We start from the raw sequence: 21,842 nt of genomic DNA, 5'->3' as shown, positions 1-21,842 counted from the left end.
AGATGAGATCCTAGTTGTTGATTCTTTGTTCTAGTTCCTGTGCTACTGAGGATTTGTTCATAAAAGTTTTTCTTATGCCAATGTCTTTGAGAGTTCTACCTAACTTATCTTCCAGCAAGTTTAGTGTTTCTGTTTTAATATTTAGATCTTTAATCCAGTTCAATTTTAGTTTAGCGCATGATGAAAGATAGGGTCTAGTATTAATCTTAGTCAGGTTGAAATCCAGTTTTTCCAACACCATTTATTAAAGAGGCTATCTTTCCTTCAGTGAGGATGGTTGGCTCCTTTGTCAAAGATGAGGTAGCTGAGTATGTCTGGAGTTGTAAAATAAATTTTCTTAGCCACGTGTAGCAGTGCATGCCTATAATAGTAACACTCTAGGAGGCTGGAGCAGGAAGATTTCAAGTTTGAGACCAGCCTACGCAACTTCATGACTTAGAGAAAAGGGCTGGGCATGCAGCTCAATGTGAAGGTCCTGGGTTCAATACTTAGTACCAAAAAAAATTATCTTAGCAGCGAGTTTATAAAAATGACCTAAAGTTTCTTTTCTAACTTTGTTTAATGCTATGAAAGATATGCATGTGGCTTATTAATTTATTTTTGTAATGAAATGAAGAAAAAAGAAGCATTTGAATGGTATTGGAGAGTATAGAAAAGAGTTAATTTTTCTTGAACTCAGAAGAAACATTCAAAAGTCATTCAAAAATGACTTTCCTTTCCAAAAATTCCACATGAGCTGAAGATCACTAAATTTAAATACCTTTCTTTTCTCTTAGCAAATTTCATAGCAGCTTGTGGCTTTTACAAGGATTTGGAATTGTAAGAATCCTAACTTCTTAACTTGTACTGTTGCATTTTGAATATAATTTTACCACAGAGAAACTTCCAAGTCCTTATTTACACATACAGACACACACACACACACACACACACACACGCACAATGTAGGATTCTGTCTGCTCTTCTGATTTGATTCCACTTTACTTATTTAAATCCTTAAATTATTTTCATAACTACAGCTTTTTGGTGCAAATTCCTCAGTAGGGTTCTCAAACATGAGAGTATTTTTTTCCTTAAGCTTCTCAATCCTGAAGTTATATATTATGTTTCAGGCTTTTTGAAATGGTGTTGAGAACTTTGTACACAAAGCACAGTGGGCAGCTGCATCAGCATCATCTGGGAGGTTGGGAGAAATTCAAGATCCAGGGGCCCAGGCCCCTCTCTAGATCTCCTGAACTGTGCTTCCCTCTACTTTCATTGCCTTGCGGTCTGGTTGTGCCCTCTTTCTCTTTTTTGTGCTACTACATTTTTTCTTACCAAGGCTGCCACAGTGTTCTTTGTCCAATTTCTTGAATTTGAAATTCATATGTAGTTGAACAAGACTTTAAAACAAGGAGCCAAGCTGAGCATGATGGGGCACACCTGTAATCCCAGCACTTGGGAGGCAGAAGCAGGAGGATTGCCAATAGTTCCAGGCCAGCCTGGGGAATGTAATGAGTTCAAAGCCAGCCTGAACTACACAAGGGACCCTGTCTCAAAACATAAATAAATAAATAAAACAAGGAGCCAATGTTTTCTGTGTTTGTTTGCATCTACTCCCGTTTATTGTTAGTTGCCACTGGCGATGCTTTCTTCCACTCAGGTGTGCCATCCAGATTTCATCTTCTTGGTGTTGACTTGTCTCCCCTTTGAGGTTTTCTGCAAATTGGCCTTCATTTGATGACTTCTAGAGTCCCTTCTATCTCTCTAGTCGCTCTTAGTTTCCTTAAACTCATCTTTCTCTACCTATCCATTGACTGTCGTCAGGGTGTCTGTCCTAATGTTTTTTTCTGATTTTGCTCTAATACCTTTCCCCATCCATTTCCATCAATTCATTTATCATTCATATATTCAACAAATAATTATTGAGGCCAGCACTGGTGCTAGGCACTTGTTGAGTACTGGAGACAGAGCCCTGCTTAAGAAAGACAATCCTACCAGGGTGCCCATGTGCTGCATGTCAGCAGTGTGTGCCCTGGGAGCACAAGGAAGGGGCCCATTTGGGAGTCTACCAAGGCCTTCAAGAGAAATCTCTAGAATCTCTAAATTGCTCTAGAATTGGGCTTTTTCCCCTTATAAGTTTCACAGGCACTTATATTCAATATGTGCATAATAATAACAACAAAAAGAAGCTCCTACAAACCTATTCTTCATTCCCTATTGTCTATTGTATCAGTCTGCTAGATTCTGCTGTGTATCAATAACAACAAACAATCCCCAAACACTAGTAGCTTAAAAACAGCAAAGGTTAATTTCTCTTGAATGCTGTGTGTCCTTTGCAAGACAGCAGGGGCTGTGTTGATTGAGGTCCTTTAGAGACCAAGTTAAAGGACCAGCCCCATCTTCATGGCTACTGTGCCAGAGCTCTGGAAGCTCTTGTATCAGCAATAAAATAAGTGCCACTCTCTCTAGAAGCAGCCCTTGTTAGTTTTGCTTGTGACCTTGAACTTTTTGCAAGGCCCCACTCAAAAGGCCAGTGTGTACAGTCCCACCATGTGTCCCATTAGAATAGGAGAGAAGAATTGCAACATGTGTTGAACAGCACTAATGAGGAGCACACTTAACACAGATGGGAGCCCTTTTTCTTACAGTCATTCAAATCAGAAATCTTGGAATCCTTTGAAAACCCTTTTCCTCTTGTCCTTATTGTTTTTGCCCCTGGAAGAGCTCTTCCAATGCTTTCTTTGCTCTTATTGCTTTTGTTTGATGCAAGGCCTCATTCTTTTCTCACTTGGATATCACAAAAGTCTTTCATCACTGGCTTGATCCATTTTGAACATCACCTGCTGGCTGCCACCGTGATCTAATAAAGCTCCATCTGAATTAAGGCTCTTCAAAAGATCTTTGTTACAACAAAATAAGTTCCAAAACTTTAACAAGACTTCTCATTCACATCTGGCTTCTACTACTTGCCAGCCTTTTCTCTTATTAGTCCCGCATTTGCTACCCATGTTTAAATACTTTGTCCTACACTTTTCTGCATCTTTTGCTCTTTGTTCTGTCTAGAAAATGTTCCACTCACTATTACCAAACTCCTTTGCCTACAAATACTTTGCTCAAACTAGCAAATATGTAATCCTATTTTAAATTTGTTCCCCCAAAGAGAGCTTTCCTGATCTCAAATGGAATGGCAACTTCTACTCTACTTCTTTGTCACAAGCTTGTCCTTTGCATATCATCCTCCAAGCAATCACAACATGGTTTATATGTTTTACATTTCATGCCCCCCTCTCTGAACTAATATATAAACATCTTGATGTTAAGAACCTTTTACTAAATTTTGTGTTTCAGCAGAGTAAGTATGAAGTTCCTGGCACATAGATAATGCAAAGTAAATGTGTTACACATGGCTACAGACACAAAGATAAGGAATTAATTTTAAAATCACATCATAGGAAGATAAATTCTGCAAGCATATAATGGTTCATTTTAAAAAGAACTATATTCTTTGTCAAGATATGAAGTGTGTAGGAATGTGTATATATGTCTGTGTGTCACATCCCAATCAAATTCTTGGGCGAGTTAATTACTCTTAGTAAGCTTCAGTTGCTTTCTCTTTAAAACTCTGAAAAGGGACTAATTATGTCACCCATTTCATAGATTTGTTGGAAGGTTAACTCAGTTAATGCCTACAGTGAAGACATTTAGCTTCACTTATTAGTTTCCTATTGCTATTCCTATTTCTAATACCAAAAATTGGTAGATTAAAACACAAATTTACTGTCTTAAGAATTATGAAAATCAGTAGTCCAAATTAGGTCTCACAAGATGAAAATTAAGGTGTTCACTCTGGAGGTTCTGGGTGACAATCCATTTCCTTCCTTTTTTGTGTGTGTCTAAAGGTTGTGTACATTCCTTGTCTTATGGCCTCTTTCTTCTTCAAAACAAGCAATGTCCCTTTGAGTCTTTCTCATATTTCATGATTCTGACACATACTCTTTTAGTTCTCTCTTCTGTGCATAAAAACCCTTGTGAATACATTGGGCTTACCTGAATAATTTAGGGTAATTTCCCCATCTGGAGATCCTTAACATAATTATATCTACAACATCCTTTTTGCATGTAAGGTATGTAAGGTAGCATAGTCCTAGGTTCTGGGAATAAAGACATGGATTTTTCTGGGGGAACATTATTCTGCCTATCACAGTACCCAATATTCATTGTAAGGTGGCTTTAAAGTTTGGCTATTATCATTAGAATTATAGATTATTTCTTAAACATAATTAAAATGTTCTTTTGTAGAGCCAAAACACTTTGGAGCCATATAACCTTGATACAGTTGACCTTCTACCAATAACTTTGGAATGAAATTTACAGATCTCTTACTTCAAAATGTAGATTAAGTGATTCACATTTGAAAATTAGCCATTTTGTGATGCTGAGAAACACTTATAAAAAAGGAAATTGTTATTTATTTACTTAGGAGTTATCTCAGCAGCCCTGAGGAAGGCAATTTTACTATTGTTACTATCATTTAGTAACAACTAACGGCTATTGAGAAATAATTGTGTGCCAAGAGCTTTTCCAAGTGTTTACATAGGTGCTGGCGAGTTTGACCCCCCAACAACTACCTCATGAGAAAATTCCTTTTATTTTCCTTATTTCATGGCAGTTGAGAGTTTGGTCAATGTTTGAAGGCTAATAAGGGACTGAAACCTGGGTAGTTAGGCTATTGAACCTGCACTTTTAATCACTGCTTCATAAAAACAGGAGTGTAGAAAATAATGGTGTGACATTAGAAGAATGAACATTTTACTCTGGGCTAGTAGCTTTCAGCATCTCACATAGCTCACCATGGTTCAGGCTAACAGTATTTAGTCTTCCTGACCTCTAATTTTTGTGCATTTAAAGAATTCATAATAGAAGACTAATTGTGTTGGCTGTTGGTCAATTTCCAGAGATGCTTGAAAACAAATTTTCCAGTGAGTTCAGGCCTTAAAACATGTTCGTTAGGCTTTTTGTCTCTCTTTTTTTCCCACCTCTTTCCTGTCCTCCATTTCCTCATACTTTAGAAACATTAGCCACAGCGACTATTTTATATTATCTTTCTCTACATTTCGCCAAATTACTTTGACACATAGCATTGTAGAGCAAGGAAGCTGCCTTTTCTTTTTAAGAAAGTCATTATCCAAGTCAATGTTTCTAAAAAAGCCAGTGTTTCAAAGGGCTGCTTAGGGTAAACAGATGCTATTACCATTTTTACCACTATGGTTAGGTTGAAAAAGATAAAGGAGAGGTTATTAATAAGGCTAATTATTACAAAGAAAATGCTAAGAACAACTGTTGAAATATTTCAGATGAGGACTCACTTTAAGAGAATTGCTCTGGTGTATAAATGTGAAGAGTTGCTGACCTAGATGGAGGCTGATTGGTAGGTTTAGCATGATAAATAAATCGACTTAATGGGCTTTATATATTCATTACAGCCACATTAGAGAAATATCATATTATGTGAGAAATCTCTTTATGACAAAATAACCGAGGGAGAGGGCGACTAACAAATAGATGAAAATGAAATTATATGTAATGGATTAATAAAGTTTTCTATGTGAATAAAATGTATTTCATTTATAATCAATATTATCACATTCAAAATTGTTTGAAAATGAAAACAATGAAATGATTTCTTCATTTTACCCAGTGCATTTGATACTTACTCATAATCATACAGTTCTGGGAGTGTGTTACCTGTATCTCTCGGTCGGATTTAGCTCTTGTGCTCCAAGTTTTATTTAGAATCCTCTGGCAGATGAAATTGTTGACCTTAGTCAGCTAGAAAACAGCTGCTTTTCTATTTTGATTTGGAGTTAATGTTTTCCAAGTGTCAAGCACATGTAGAGAGATTTTTTCCATAGCCTGATATTAAACATTTTATTTATATTTCTTTTGCTTTTAATGGCCCATGGGTCTGTTTAGAAAAGCAAGAGCCAATTAGAACATTCACTGTAAATGGTTTTAGAGAGAAAAAAAAATCTCCCTTTGGTATTTCTATGGATGAATCAATATCACAGTCACTTATTTTCACTGACATGCTCAACTATAATGCTGCGCTCTGGAAACACAGTCTGCAGCCTATTTTGATTGGGTTAAATGTACAACTTCTCTTTGGAAGTTTTAAAGCTTCTACCTAAAGACAAAGCTAGATGACTCTCAATATTTTCAGATTTGAGTTTGTTTTGTCTGCTTAGATGGATACATTGCTAAAGTAGCCAGCTGATAATAGTTTAATGACAATTTTTTATTTCGTAGAATTATATTTTATAACTTCTGGGCATTACTTTCTCCTCTTATTTTGTGCTTGTTGATCTCTATGATTGAAATCTTGGTGAATAGCTGAGCTCTATTATTTTTATTTATATGTTCTGTAGAGTTCCCTGAAGTTTAGTGCAAACTGGGGGAGATTAAAGCTGAAAGCAGGCATATTGTCTCCTTTAGAGGTAGATACACTACCGAGCTAGTGGAGCATGCACCCTGGGCCCATGGAATACAGTGATGAGTGAAATTGAGAAACTGTCCTGGGTCCCGAGAGTACACATCATGGTGAAATTAAGACACTGAGCAAGTAGGGAGGAAACACTGTATGCTTTGCTACTTTTTTTTTTTTTTTTTTAGTGAGGTAAAATCCTAGGAAATCTAGGTGGGATATTCAGTCTCTAAACCTGAAGTTCTCAAGAGAGTTATCCTTTTCCACAGGGCTGTGTGATTTATGGTAGCAGAGAAACTCTCTTGGCTGTCCTTGTGAAAGAGGGTGTTGTAGTGGCCACTAACTTGCTCTTTGTGTTTGCCTCTATGGAATGGAACATAGGAAAGCAACTCTAGTGGTTTCTTAATATATGTATGTATATCTATGTATCTATCTATCTATCTATTTATCTATATTTTTTTTAGCTCAGGCTGTTCTTGAACTCAAGATCCTCCTGCCTCAGCCTTCCAAGTACTGGGATTACAACTGTGTGCCACCAGGACCAGCTCTAGTAATGTTTTAAAATTTGTTTTTTTTTTCTGCCCCCAGGAACATTAAAAACGACCTATTTTAAATCAAATAAAAGTGAACCTTTGGTAACCGATGGTGAAGTCCAAGTCCCTGATATTATTCTTATAAATACAGTATATAATGAGAGTACAGTGACACCTACTGCTCGACCCACTCAACACCTTCCAGCCTGGGATATGGAAACTCCTTTCCGTGGGGACCAGCATCACAGGAATACAAGTAAGTTGAGGTACTGAATGAGAATGGCCTTTAATGTCTGTTGAAGCCACAGGGAGGTTTTTAATTGCTGCAACCAGTCCTCTGAATTCCTTGTTATCCGCGGAGCTCCAGTAATCTGGAAAGCCTGGGCAAGTGCCCTGCCTTACCCATGAAATGCCAGTGGTTCCGCTGTCCAGATAGGGACTGGATAAGAAATGAGACTGTGACCAAGCCTTTCAACCTGTCTGGGATATAAAAACTATGCTGCTTACTTAATATGAAAGTTCATGCTGATGTTTTAAAGTTATTATTTTGAGATGGTTAGGTTAGTAAGTTAAGTTACTTATGTTGTTGGTTCCTTGCAGGAGAGATCCCCATTACATAATGGATGGCAAGTGGTTTAATGGGGCCATTCCCCTATTTGCTTTTGAGCTATCGATGTGCTCTTCATATCTTGCTTCCCTTTCCCCCCTCTTTAATTGGCTGTGAAAGTTAGTTTACATGTTGGTGACTGAAAATCACACCTTGAGAAAAATGGCATGTGTAAAACTCTTCAGCAGGAGGACAAATGAAAGGATTTGTTACTACAGAAAAAGAGCTGGGAGAAAAATTCCTGGGGGTGAGAGACAGTGATATGGTGGCAGACATCATAGTCTGGACTGTGACTCTGTCCCTTGATAACCTTCAAATCTTGAATAATCACTCAACTTCTAGACTGCTTGGTGTGAGTGGGTTTGTGTGGAAAGTGGCAAGGAACTTCAGCTACGATCCAAACAGAGATGATAGACTGAGACCTTTTCCCACAGTTGTTCTGCCTCTTATTTGCCACTTAATAAGAAGATAAGTTTATATGATTGGAAATTACACAAAGCCCACCCATCCTGGTCATTTTTTTTCCTTTCTTGTTCATGAAACCCACAGTGAGATATCACATCTTAGGTCTGGGATGGAGTATTTTTATTCTGAGCCAGGAAAGGAAGGACTAAGTTGCCTTTTAGTTATCACAGTATATGTTTGCAGGATTATTCTATTTCTCCAGCTTCCAAAAGACAGACTGCCTGGATTCCATTGTTTCATCAAGCCCTTATATGTATTAACTATTTCTGATGCTTAGCATTCACCACAGATTCATAGGGAGACAGGTTCATTATCTGCAAACCAGAATTATGCCAAGTTAAATTTATTTTCCTCATGAGTTTAATTTTAAGGTTTTATATTTTGGTCATGTATTAAGCACTTCATTATTCCTAAGGACAGTGTTTTCCATCGCAAATGCAGAAATAATAAAAAAAAAAAGCAGAGTTAATGTGGTTGCAATTACAATTGTTATTTTCTTCTACTAAGTGGATTTGTTTAGAGCTTGAAAATTCTGTCATTTGTAAAGATTCAGATAAGGTTGACAAACATACACTGCAGCATAAAGAAACATATGGTGGTTATTGCTTAGTTTGGAAATTTGATGGAAGTCTGATCGACTCACTTTTTTCTTCCTCTGGCTGGCACATTGCTTGAGCATATGAGTATAATATGATATCTAGAGGAAATTCAAGTGAAATTATAATGATTAAATGAAAAAGGCTGAAGCCTTTGAATGTGTGTGATTCCATGTTGTTAATATATTTGATATTTAGTACTGAGTTTTAGTGTCTGTCCGCATAGACTCTCAATATATTGTCCACATTAACTGAAATTATTTATTGCAAGGTATTTGATGATTTTTCATACAGTTTACTAATAGTGCTAGCCTGTGATAATAGAGCTTTTGATAGTTTTCAAGACATGTTTGAATATTTTCTTTGTGGTCTTTATAATTAACTGATGAGATTCTCAGGACAGGAATACCAGTTTTTGAGGTATGAAATTTAGTTGACATATCCAGTTATCACTTGCTTAGTAACTGGTAGACACAGAATTGAGTTTCAGATCTTGTGACTCCTTGGTCAGTGCTCTTTCAAGTATTTCATACTTCTTTATGTAATTTTATTACTTTCTTGGGCTAGTCAGAGTGTTACTGAATAAATTTTAAGCTCCAGATGAGTAGAAGTAGTCTGTTTTTATTGGTGTATAGTACATGATAAAAAATTAGTTGAATGAATAATAAGTATATTTAAAATTTTTATTATGTCATTTATCACTTTTGTAAGTGATGTGTGATCATACTTTTGTCACTTGATATTTATTTAAACAATTTTTTAAAAAAGTACTGTGTAATTTTTTTTGTATTACCTTGCAGCAGAGAACTTGTTTTTATCTCTTTACCCATGTATTATTCTCCAATTAAGATATTTTCAGTTCCTGGCATATGTAAAAGTTGTTTAAATCTACTTCAGTTCCAAAATACTCTGGCCCAGACATTCTGTCCTATCTCGATTTCTTGGGTAGGAAAACAGGGCATGGGGCCCTAACAAAAGCAAGCAGGAAGTAGTCTTTTACTAAGAAATTTCCTCCTTGCAGGGATGTGTGTGGAGCTTTAACATCTTGCAGTTTGTAAAGTTTTAACCAGAAAAACCATAGTATTATATTTTGTAGCACAGCTTGGTTTTATGAACATGAAATGAACTTTATGTGACATCTGTTATTTAAAAAGTTTTCATAAGTTGCATTTTAAAAACCAAACAAAATGTGAAAAAGAAAGAAAGCCCCACAGCTCACTTTTACGCTGCTTCAGCAAGGATTGTTTTCCTACGTTGCACCCTATATCTGGGTTTTAAGTTTTACTTTTTCTTTCCTATACATTTTATAAATATTTAAGTATATTTTGAACTTTAAGGAAAGGAGAAAACTCTGGCCAGCCAATACATTTTGGGTCACAGATAATATGGTACAGACTGAAAGAACCTACATACTCTGATCAGGAATTAGAGTGACAAGATAGTGGATTGGTACATGGAAAGCTTACCTTGTTCTGCCCCTTTGTCACATCTTTGATAACTAGCTCCTAAATCTTCTGCTTCAGATGAAAATGCACCATCCTTCTCATTCATTCACTCTTTTAAAATAACTTTTTGAGATATTATTCACATACCATAAAATTCACCTTTTTATTGTGTATAATTCAGTAGTTTTTAATGTATTCACAAGCTGTGCAACCATCATATTTTGATCACTGTAAAAAGAAATGTGATATTCTTTGCTCTTTGTTTCCCCTTTCCTGGAGCTCCTGGCCTAAACTAATCTGTTTCCTGTCTGCATAGATTCCTTTATTCCGAATCTTTTATACTTTGTATGTGGCTTCTTTCACTTAGCATAACATTTTCATATGCATCCATGTTATATAGCATGTATCAAGACCTCATTCCTTCTTAGTGCAGAATAATATTTCATTGTATCATTGTACAGATATTTACATTTTGTTTATCCATTGATGGGTACTTGAGTTCCTTCTATCTTTTTAGCTATCATGAGTAATACAGCTATGTGTTCATGTATAAGCTTTTGTGTGAACATATGATTTCAATTCTCTTTATTTTTACCTAGAAGTATAATTGTGTTCTCTATTTCCTTAATTATCTTTTCTCTAATTGTTTTATCCATTATTGAAGTGGGTATTTATGTCTCCAACTATTATTGTAGAACTATTTATTTTTCCCTCTATGTCTATCACTTTTTGCTTCTTGTATTTGGACAGTCTGTCACTAGGTATATAAATATTTACATTTGTATTCTTCTGGCCAAATTGAACCTTTTATTGATATGTCATGTCCTTGTCTCTTCTAAACTTTTTTGATTTAAAGTCTATTTTTTCTGATATTAGACTAGCCATCCTGTCTATCCATTGAAATTTATATGTTAATGTGTTTTTCCATCATTTCACTTTCAATCTATTTGTGTCTTTGGGTGTAAATAAAGTCTCTTGCTAACAGTATACAGTTGAATTATATTTTTTAAAAAATTTATTCTGACAACCTCTCTTGTTTGGGGAGTTTAAGCCATTTATGCTTAAAGTAATTACTGATAAAGAAGTACTTCTGCCATTTTGTTCTTTGTTTTCTATATGCTTTGGAGTTTTTATTCCTCATTTCCTATATTTCTCTATTCTTTTAGTTGTATCTGGTTAATTTTTTGGTAGTGAAACATTTATATTCATCTCTCATTTCCTTTGGTGTATATTGTACAACTATTTCCTTTGTGATTACCATGGGGATCACGTTTAATATCCTAAAGTTGTAACACTCTACCTTGAATTTATACCAGCTTGACTTCAATTATGCACAAAAATAACTCTATTCTTACTCCACCCTTTAGGTTGCTGATATCACAGAGTTAAATCTTTGTGCATGTGTGACCCAAATCATAAACTAATAGTACCTTGAAATGCATTAGCCACTAGCTTTTAGACTAATAATTGCTTCCTAAAGTGTATTAGCCTCTTAAATCATGCAAAAAACAAAATGTGTGATCACAGACCATTGCTATAATGACTCTAATTTTTATAATTGCCCATGTATTTATCTTAAATTTTACTATTTCACGTTGTTTCTAGATACCGTCTAGTGTCCTTTCATTTTAACTAACTAGCTCCCTAGTGCATTTCTTACAAGTGGTAACTAACTCTCAGCCTTTATCTATAAATGTCTTAATTTCTTCCTTAATTTTGAAGAAGCATTTTGAAATATGTAGAATTCTTGATTGACTGTCCTTTCCTTTTAGTTCTTTAAATTTATTAGCCCACTGCCTCCTGGCCCCTAAAGTTACTGAGGAGAGATCCACAGATAATCTTATTAATGATCTGTTATATGTGACTGTATTGGAAAGCTTGCTATGACAAAATACCTGAGAAAATCAACTTAATGGAAGGTTATATTTTTTCTGTTATGGTTTCAGTCAGTGGTCAGGTGGCTCCATTGTCTCTAGGCCTGTGGTGAGGTAGAATATCATGGCCAGAGGAGCATGGTGGAGAAAAGCTGCTCACCTCCTGATCAGGAAGCAGGGGAGGGGGAGGAAGTGGCATAGAGCAGGTGACAGGGAGGAATGGGCTGGGGTAAGATACACCCTTCCAGAAAAATGCCTCCAGGGACCTATTTTCTCCACCTAGGCTCTACCTCCTACAGTTTCTGTCACCTACCAATAATCTGTTCAATAAGCCCCCAGGATCCAGTCACTTCCCCAAAGCCCCACTTCTGGATATTGCTGCATGGGAACAAACCTTTCAACACATTTTTATAGGACATTTGAGATCCAAACCATAAAAGTGGTGAATAACTCTCTCCTACTACTTTCAAGACTGTCTTTGTCCTCATCTTTTGAAAGTTTGATTAGAATGCTTTTGTGTCTTTTTGAGCTCATCTTACTTGGAGGTTGTTGGACTTCTTGGATGTTTATATTCATACTTAAATCAAATTTCAGAAGTTTTCAGTCATTATTTCTTCAGATCCTCTCAATAGCCCTTCCTCTCTTCTCCTTCTGAAATTCCCTCAATTTCTTGATGATATGTCACAGATCTCCTGGACTCTGTTCACTTTCCTTCAGTACTTTTCTTTTTCTGTCCCTCAGATTGAGAAATTTCCATTGTCCTAACTTCAAGCTTCCTGATTTTTTTCTTTTGATTTTTCAAATCTGCCTTTGAATCCTGCTCCTGAAATTTTCATTTTAGTTATTATAGTTTTCAGCTCCAGAATTGCTTTTTCGTTTCTTTTTAGGTTTTCAATCTCTTTATTATTATTTTGTTCACACATAATTTTCTTGACCCTTTTCATATCTTCTTTTAGTTTTTTTGACCATCTTTTAAACTGTTAAAATCTTTGTTGAGTAGATGTGCCTTCAGTTCTTTTTCTATTATTATTATTTTTTGATACGTGGGATCGAACTCTGGTCCTTGCGCTTACACAGCAGGCGGCAAAACCACTAAGCTAAATCCCTGGCCCTGATGTATATTTTTTTGAATGGGCCATAGTTTCTCTTTTCTATGTATGCTTTGTGATTTTGTTTTTGTTGAGAATGAGCATTTGAGTCTATTAATGTAGTAACTGGAATCCATATTCTCCCCTTCCTCAGAGTGTGCTGTTTTTTGTTACTCTTTTTGTTTATATATTTATTTATTGTACTTTATCTTGGGCACAGATAATCACTTTCAGATTTTCTCCATGCATACAATTGATTTTTTTTTTTTTGGTACCGGGGATCGAACTTGGGTCCTTGTGCTTGTGAGGCAGGCGGCAGAACCAATGAGCTAAATCCCTGGCCCTTACAATTGATTTTTGATGTGCTAAGCTTTCATATCTGGGTCCCAAAAAGAGAAAAAGATAAACATAAAGGATAGAAAAAGGACATCAACCATTGAAGTCCCCTGGAAGTCTCCTCAGCTGGAGGGATAGAACTTGTCATAATGAGAGAAGGGCAAAAACAAGGACCCCTCACTGCTTTATCTGAACCTTTCTGCTCAGAAGCAGCAATCAGTGATCCAAATACAGATCTTCAGTATTTGGAGGACAGTCTTTTTGCCCACCCTGGTTCCTGCAAGCTATTTGTAGGCTTCTGTAGGAAGATATGGACAGCTGCCTGCCATGGGCTGGGCGGGTACCTGCTCCTGTACTAAGAACTGAAAGAGGTTAATCACAGCTTGCTATCTCCCCTTCTCCTGGAAGCTTCATGCTTTCAATAGAATTAAGAGCTTCAAAATAGTTACATCAGACATGTGCTGCTGGTGTAGTCGTTGTTTAGGCAGGAGACAGATTCTTGGTGCTTCCTATTCTGTCATCTTCCCAGAATCCTCACTAGTGAAAAATTTAATTAAAAAAAATTTCAGGGTCCTCCCTGGTTTTATGCAAGAGCACATTTTTGGAGAGCCTCATTTTTCCATTCTGTATTTCTAACCCCCCAATCATTTTTGCTACTCTTATCCACTCTATTGGTTCTTTTTCATTTCATCTAGTATGGGCATAAATTTTCTTTTTAATAACATGAATGTAATCATGTTACATGTCACATTATTTTAAAGTGAAGTCTTTCTCTTTTTTGTATAAATCCCTTCATCCCATCTCCTACTGTACCATTCTTCCTTACTCCTGCCTTTAGTTAAGCCATGTATGTTAATGACTTAATGTATGTGATTTTATAGCTTTCTTCATGCTCATACAATAATATATAAACATACATTTATACAGAATAATATATATTATAATGTATTATAAGTAATATATTATAATAATATTATAAACATATATATGGTTTTCTGGCATTGTTTTTCAAAAATAAGATAATATTTATTACATATATTTTCTACATGAGAAATATATATTTATAAATATATATATATTTATAAATATATTTATTTCTCATTTGAGAACAGTTCATTTAATCTACAAGGCAATGACTTAAATCTAATTCATAGGTATAATGACTGAATAATATTTCATACTGGCATTGTACCATAATTTATTTCAACCATTCCCCTAATAATGGACATTCAGTTTGTATCTAGTTTTCTTTTTATTTCCCTCGATGAACTATAGAGAGTATCTTTTCTGAAGAGAAAATGACTTGCATCATGACAATGATGCCATCTAAACAGCAGTGACTTATTTACACTGATAGCTAGAGATGTACCAAAATGCCCTAAGCATATACCCCACAGCCTCTAGGAGTAGAAGTTAACCAACCAATCTAATACTCTAATTTTATTCTTTCCTCCTAGTTTTGTGTTTTTAACATGTGGTATTTCCATTAGTGTTAAATTGACCTCTACAAGAGTATGTAGCTGAAAGGATTAGAGCCAGGTCTTGAAGTTCTACCTGGATTTACTCATCAGACAACTGTCCAGTGGAGGAATTTGAGAGAGGGAGTCTAATTAGCCATACAAAATCACACCAAGACTCTTATCCTTTTTCCCCTGACATTTTCTAATCCTATCAAGAATAGAACCCTGGATAGTTTTACTCAAAAGTCAGCTCTGCTAAACTTGGAATGAGAGTCTGTTTCACATGTGCAAATGTGGATGGGTGAGTGGCTCAGATGTGCTCGAGAATTGTGTCCTGATGATTCTTTCAGAGTGTTGTACAGATTTTCTGACTGGAGCTTTGGGACCACAGAGTGTATTTTGGGGAGCCAAGAATTTTCTGTAAGAATTTCTTAATTGTATGTTTTCATTTCAAAGGTAATAAAAAAAAAAAGCAAGCCTCCTCTGGATCACTTGGATTAATGGAACAGATACTCCTATGGAGATCCTATTTATGATTATGTTGTTGCTTAGCCGTGCTGCTTAAACATTTGGTGATTATCGAAAAAGGAACAGAAGCAGACTTGATATTCTCTACTGGAGAACAAAGAATCTGGTATCCTCTACAAAGGATGCCTTTGTAGTATTTCAAATAGAAAAAAGTTGCAACAGACTCCTTCAGCTAGGCAATAGAGTAAAGTAAGCTTCTCAAACACAGAACTTATGCTGCGGCAGACAGCACCACATTCAGGGTGTTTTAGCAGAACAATGACAACATTCATTTTATTAATATAAATAATTTAAATTTTATTAGTTTTATTGTTTTTTCTATTTCAGTCATACAAATTAGTTTTATAGTTGTTTTAGATATGTAGACATACAGAGTTTTGTATCCAACTTTATGTATGCTTGCAAAATGTTCACTCTGTGAAAAATCTTAGACAATTCTTCAGCTTGAGAAATGCTCCTTTAGGACACCTGTGCTCTTGCTGTGCATGTGTCACAACCACGGAAAAAACAAGATGTTTTTTGGCTGAGTTTCTTAACTTTTTTGTGCCATGGACACCTTTCTTATTACTCGAAGCAGATACATGCTTTATCCAAATAATATTTTGGTGATTAAAATAAATTACACAGAAGTAAAAAAGTGACATTATATCAAAATATCAGAAATGGAAATTCATGATATAGTCATATATGTGCTTATTTATTGATACATTAAGTAATGGTATTTTATGGTAGATCAACACTTTTGTAACAGAGAGGAGCATGAATGTTATTTTGAAATGTCTATTACAACTGTATGTTGACATGTAAATATATATGATTTCTAATTTTTTTCTACATTTGTTGCCTATATCAATAATTTAATCATATTGTCCCAGCCTGGAGGAAGGGGCTTCTGAGCCACCATCACATTGCTCCCAGCCCAGAGGAAAGGGCTTCTGGGCCAGTGTCTATCTCACTGCTCCTGGGCCAGAGGAAGGGGTTTCTGGACCACCATCCATTCCTGCCACTCCCAGCCAAAAGGTAGGGGCTTCCGGGCCGCTGTCTGTCCCACTGTTCCCAGCCCAGAGGAAGGGGCTTCTGGGCCACTGTCCATCGCACTGCTCCTGGGCCAGAGAAAGGGGCTTCTGGGCCACTGTCTGTCCCATGACTCCCAGCCCAGAGGAAGGGGATTCTGAGCTGCCATCCCATTGCTTCCAGCTCAGAGGAGGTGAGCCATGTGGGCACCAACAGCACCCCCTGCCCCAGGTTGAAATGAGAAGACACATAAACAAGTCTCAAAACCAGACTTCCAGACCACCTACAGCAACCCCAAAGGGAAATGAGATGGAACACTCTGTTATTCAACCACCTGGACCCCTTGAACTGGCACAAAAGAGGATTTGGAAAAAATGAAATCAGAAATAATTTCTCAGATAACAGCAGAGACTGTGCTCATAGTACAAGACATGATTAATAAATCTAGAGAGGAGCTCAGGAACATGATGGAATCCCAACACAGAAAACAAATGGAATCCATAAAACAGATGCAAATAGATTTCCAGGACATGAAAAACTCCACTGAAAGTCTACACAGCAGAATGAGCCAGTGTGAGGACAGAATTTCAGATATAGAAGATAAGATTGCAATTAGTGACAAGGAAAAGAAAAATTGCTTCAAAATTGTAAGGGAACATGAGAAATCAATCCAGCAGCTGCTAGATGATGCAAAGAAGAATAACATAAGACTAACTGAAGTCAAAGAAGAAACAGGAGAGAGTGCAGATGACATAAAAAAACTGTTCACAGAAGTAATGACAGAAAACTTCCCAAGCAGGGGAAAAGAACTTGACATACAGATAAGTGAGACATATAGGACTCCAAATAGCCTTGATCAAAAAAATCTACACATAGGCATATAATTGTTAAGATTCCAGAAACTCAACAGAAGAACAAAGTCCTACAAGCAGTTAGAGAAAAGAAACAAATCACATACAAAGGAAAGTCCATCAGAATCTCATCAGACATCTCAACACAAACCATCAAGGCAAGAACAGCTTGGAATGATGTATTCCAAGCCCTAAAGGAAAACAGCCTCCAACCCAGATTGGTGTACCCTGCAAAACTATCTTTCAAAATGGATGGAGAAATAAGATACTTTCATGACAAAGAGCACATTAGGAACTTAGTGAATACCAAACCAGCACTCCAAAACATTTTAGACAATATCCTAGGAACAGACAATGAGGATCACAACCCCTGGAAGCAAAGCAGAATGAACCCATCTGGCATGACAAGAAATTAAATGTAAAGGGGGAGAACCCAACAAAAAGAAAAAGTCATGACAATGATAAGTCAATATGTTTCAGTTATAACCATCAACGTTAATGGTCTCAACTCACCAATCAAAAGAAATAGACTGGCAGAATGGGTCAAGAATCAAAATCCAGCAATATAGTACATACAAGAAAACATACTTAATTGAAAAAGAAACTCTAGACTGAAAGTTAAAGGGTGGAAAACAATACTCCATGCAACAGGAACCCAAAAAAAGCAGGAGTAGCTATCCTCTTTGCAGATCAAGTAGATTTCAAACCAATACTGATTAAGAGAGAAAAAGAAGGACACTACATCCTTGTAAAGGGAAGAATCCAAGAGGAAGAGATGACAATCATAAATATCTATGCACCAAACACTAGTGCACCCAACTATATAAAACAAACACTAACGGACATGAAAAGTCATATACACACTAATACAATTGTAGTGGGGGACCTCAATACCCCACTGTAACAAATAGATCAACTAGACAAAAAATAAGTAATGAAATACTAGAACTCAATTGAACTCTTAAACAAATGAACTTAAGAGATGTTTACAGAGTGTTCCACCCCACAAAATCAGAATACACATTCTTCTCAGCTGCACATGGATCATTCTTTAAAATAGACCACATAATCAAGCATAGAACATGTTTAAGTAAGTAAGGCTTCTGCACAGCAAGAGAAACCACCAGCAGTGTGAAGAGACGACCCACAATGTGGGAAAAAATCTTCACTTGCTCTTCCTTAGACAAAGGTCTACTATCTCGAATCTATAAAGAACTTAAAAGGATCAGACCTCCTAAATTCAAAGACCCAATCCAAAAATGGGCATCTGAAATGAACAGACATTTCTCAGACAAAGAAGTAGAAACAGCAAATAAATACATGAAAAAATGTTCAACATCACTAGTCATTCAAGAGATGCAAGTGAAAACAATGCTGAGATTCCACTTCACTCCAGAAAGGATGGCTGCTATCATGAAATCAACCAATAACAAATGCTGGCAGGGCTGTGGGGAAAGAGGAACCCTGCTCCACTGATGGTGGGAGTGTAGACTGGTGCAACCCCTGTGGAAATCAGTATGGAGATACCTCAAAGAACTAGGACTGGAAGTCCCATTTGACCCCTCTATTCCACTGGTGGGGATCTTTCCCAAAGAATTAAAAGAATCACACCACAGTGATATATGTGTGCCCATGTTCATAGCGGCACAGTTTGTGATAGCTAAAACTTGGAAACAGCCCAAATACCCATCAACTGGAAACTGAATAAAGAAAATGTGGGGTTTTTTTATAAAATGGAGTACTACTCAGCCATAAAAAATGAGAAATTAGAGACATTTGTAGCTAAGTGGATGCACATTGAGGCCATACTCTTAAGTGAAATAAATAGGACACACATGAATAAATACCGAATAGTTTCTCTGGTGTGAGAAACTGAAAGTGTAAATAAGGACTAAATGTATAATAGGTCATGTGAAATAGGAAGAAAAGGGGCAAAGGGGAAGGAAGTGGGAGAGCTAGGGGAAAGGATAGAAGGGAATGGGATTAATATGAGAAAATGGAAAAATAGGAACAAAATCTTTGTAAATAGGGAGGAATGGAGGGGTTGAAGGGAAGGCTGGGCAAGGGTGAAAAATAAGAACCAAGGGAGACTATGTAAAGGTGCAAATTTCCAATGATGAATGTCATTATATTGTATACCTAAAATGTACCAATGATTAGAATAAATAATTGATAATGCAAAATAGGAAGAAAAGATCCAAAGGAGTAGGGGTAGTGGGAGGGGCAGGAGAAGGGAAAGAAGGGAAAGGAAAAATGATGAGAAATGGAAAAAATGGAAATAAAGTCTTTGTAAATAGGGAAGGGTGGAGGGCATGAAGGGAGGGCTAGGAATGGGGAAAACATAAGAATCAAGATGCATTATGTAAAGGTACAATTCCCAATGAGAAATGTAATTGTGTTTTATACCTACAATGTACCAATAAAAGAATTTATTAAAAAAAAATTCCTGGGTTGATATTTCAATAATGCTTATTGTATGTATCTTTGTTGCTTGTAGTTAGCACCCTTATGGAATGATTGCTTCTCAGAAGTGTCTTCCAGGTATAGCTGATCTTTAGGTTTTGAGTCTCTAATGACTTTGGGGCAATCTTATTTTCATTATATCAGAAAGGATAACTGATTAGATCAATCATAACAGCTTAGCTCAAGTGATATAATTAGCAACAACAATAGTATGAAGCACAGTTTAGGAAATGACAATTTGTGCTAGTTATTAATCTATCACCGTTAACCATGTGAATTAAATCAAAATCGAGGACCAGCCCAAAATATGTTTATAGTGAATAAACTCTTCAATATAGCAACTTTACCCTTTGGATGGGGTCTTAGAAGGAGTTGGGGAGGGAAGGATAGATAGGTAGAAGGATAGGGCAAGGTTAGAAGTGTGGCCAGAGGGCACAGGAAGATCATGCAAACTCCAGGGAACTGTTGAAGATAAGAGGAAAAGACAGAATGGAAGAACAAAGACAAGAACAGAACAACCTAACAGCAATAGAGAATCTAGAAAATGTAACAAAATGGGAGATGAAGAACAGTGTGGGAGAGCAAGACAGCAATTGTGAGAGAGAAAGAAAAGTAAAAAAAAAAGGAAAAAGGAGAAAAAAATTGAAAAGAGTAGAGAAAAAATGAAAACTTAAAATTAAAAATAAGAGAAAAAATAATTTTGAAAATAAAAAAATAAAAATGAAGAGCCTCCTTCAGTGTATGTCTCTGCCGTCATGATGGACAACATGGGCTGCAGCGTGCAGATCAAAGTAAATTAGTCTCAGCAAGCCAGTAGCAGACCCTTGAGATTCAGGCTGATTTTGGCCTGCAAGTCCCAAGTTGAGCTCCCTGACCTCCTGCAGGGTTGAACTCTGCCAGGTTCTACTGCAGGTTCCAGCTATCTTTCCCCTGAAGATAGTACAGCTTCCAATGGGAGGTGATGATTCCTCCAACTTACCAACTACCGTGGTCTGCTGTGCCTTTATTGCAGAGATTCTCTTCACTTTTCCAGTGGGCTTCAATTTTCATCTAGGAGCCTGAGAGAGGCCCTCTTTCTGTTGTTCACTTCTGCTGTATCTTCTGGAGCTCAGGACAATGGCCTTTATGAGCCCCTGTGCCTCTATGATATGGATCCAGGTAGAGACGCAGTCCGGAGGCCGGAGGAGGCGGTGGGGGTACTCCTGACTGGGAGGAGCGGGCAGAGGCCAGTCAGTCTCTCTCTTATTGATCATCTCAGTTCCTGAAAACAATTATTTGCTAAGATTTGATACATTAAAGGAAAACTTCAACTTGATGAAGAATATCCATTAAAACCCTGCAAATTTTGGCGTTACTTCTAATTATAAAAAGAGGGAAAATCCTAAATGTTCAGTTTTTTAAAAAAATTGTTAAAAAATATGGTATAGCCAAGCATTAGTGTAAGACACACTTAGAAAAAATGAACTAGGGAGTTTCTGTATACTGATAAATACTGTGCCTCCTAGAGAGAATATTATTTTAATAACACAATTTAAAATCAGCATGTAAAGTATGCCATCTTCTGTGTGGGAAATGGAGACAGAGAAAATATGGATATATTCACTATTATTATTATTACTTATTTATAGTAAAAATATAAACAGTGGAAGGACTTATCAAAAACTAATAAAACATATAGTGGTTCATGGCTATAATCCCAGCTACTTGGGAGGCTGAGGCAGGAGAATTGTAATTTCGAGGCCAACCTGGGTAAATTAGCCATACTTCATCTAAATTAGCCATACTTCATCTAATTTCATTTTAAAATTTAAAAAATTAAAAGGGTTGGAGATGCAGCTTAGTGGTAAAGAGCCCTGGGTTCAATCCCTGTTACCAACCGAACAAACAAACTCCCCTCAATAAAATATTAGGGGATGGGGAGCAAGATGGGGGTAATAAGAATGGAAATAGAACATCTCCAAATGTAACTTTCATAGTTTTGATCTGGAGTCAAGTAAATGACTTACACAGTAAGTAGTTATAAAATAAATTCATTAAAAATGGAAAGCAATGGAACAAATTTATAAATTCTATATTAAGTTACTGACATAAAAAACAAAAGAATTATCCCAATTGAAAT

The 21,842-nt window shown here is 36.4% G+C and overlaps 1 protein-coding gene across 5 annotated transcripts in view; it reads left to right on the top strand.

The window, feature by feature from the left end:
• The window catches only part of Corin (corin, serine peptidase), a 313,304-nt gene that overhangs the window by 34,042 nt on the left and 257,420 nt on the right, over window positions 1-21,842 (top strand). For all 5 annotated transcript variants that reach the window (XM_087187861.1, XM_004849762.3, XM_004849761.3 and 2 more), the window contains one exon: window positions 7,052-7,252. In XM_087187861.1, coding sequence (XP_087043987.1) covers window positions 7,052-7,252 — 201 coding nt within the window. The remainder of the gene's footprint in view (window positions 1-7,051; window positions 7,253-21,842) is intronic.

Source organism: Heterocephalus glaber, unplaced genomic scaffold (genome assembly GCF_053883595.1).
Source record: "Heterocephalus glaber isolate CG9 unplaced genomic scaffold, H.glaber_assembly_v1.0 deba00001509, whole genome shotgun sequence".
Lineage (NCBI taxonomy): Eukaryota > Metazoa > Chordata > Mammalia > Rodentia > Bathyergidae > Heterocephalus > Heterocephalus glaber.
This window is presented reverse-complemented; position numbering and strand designations above follow the sequence as displayed.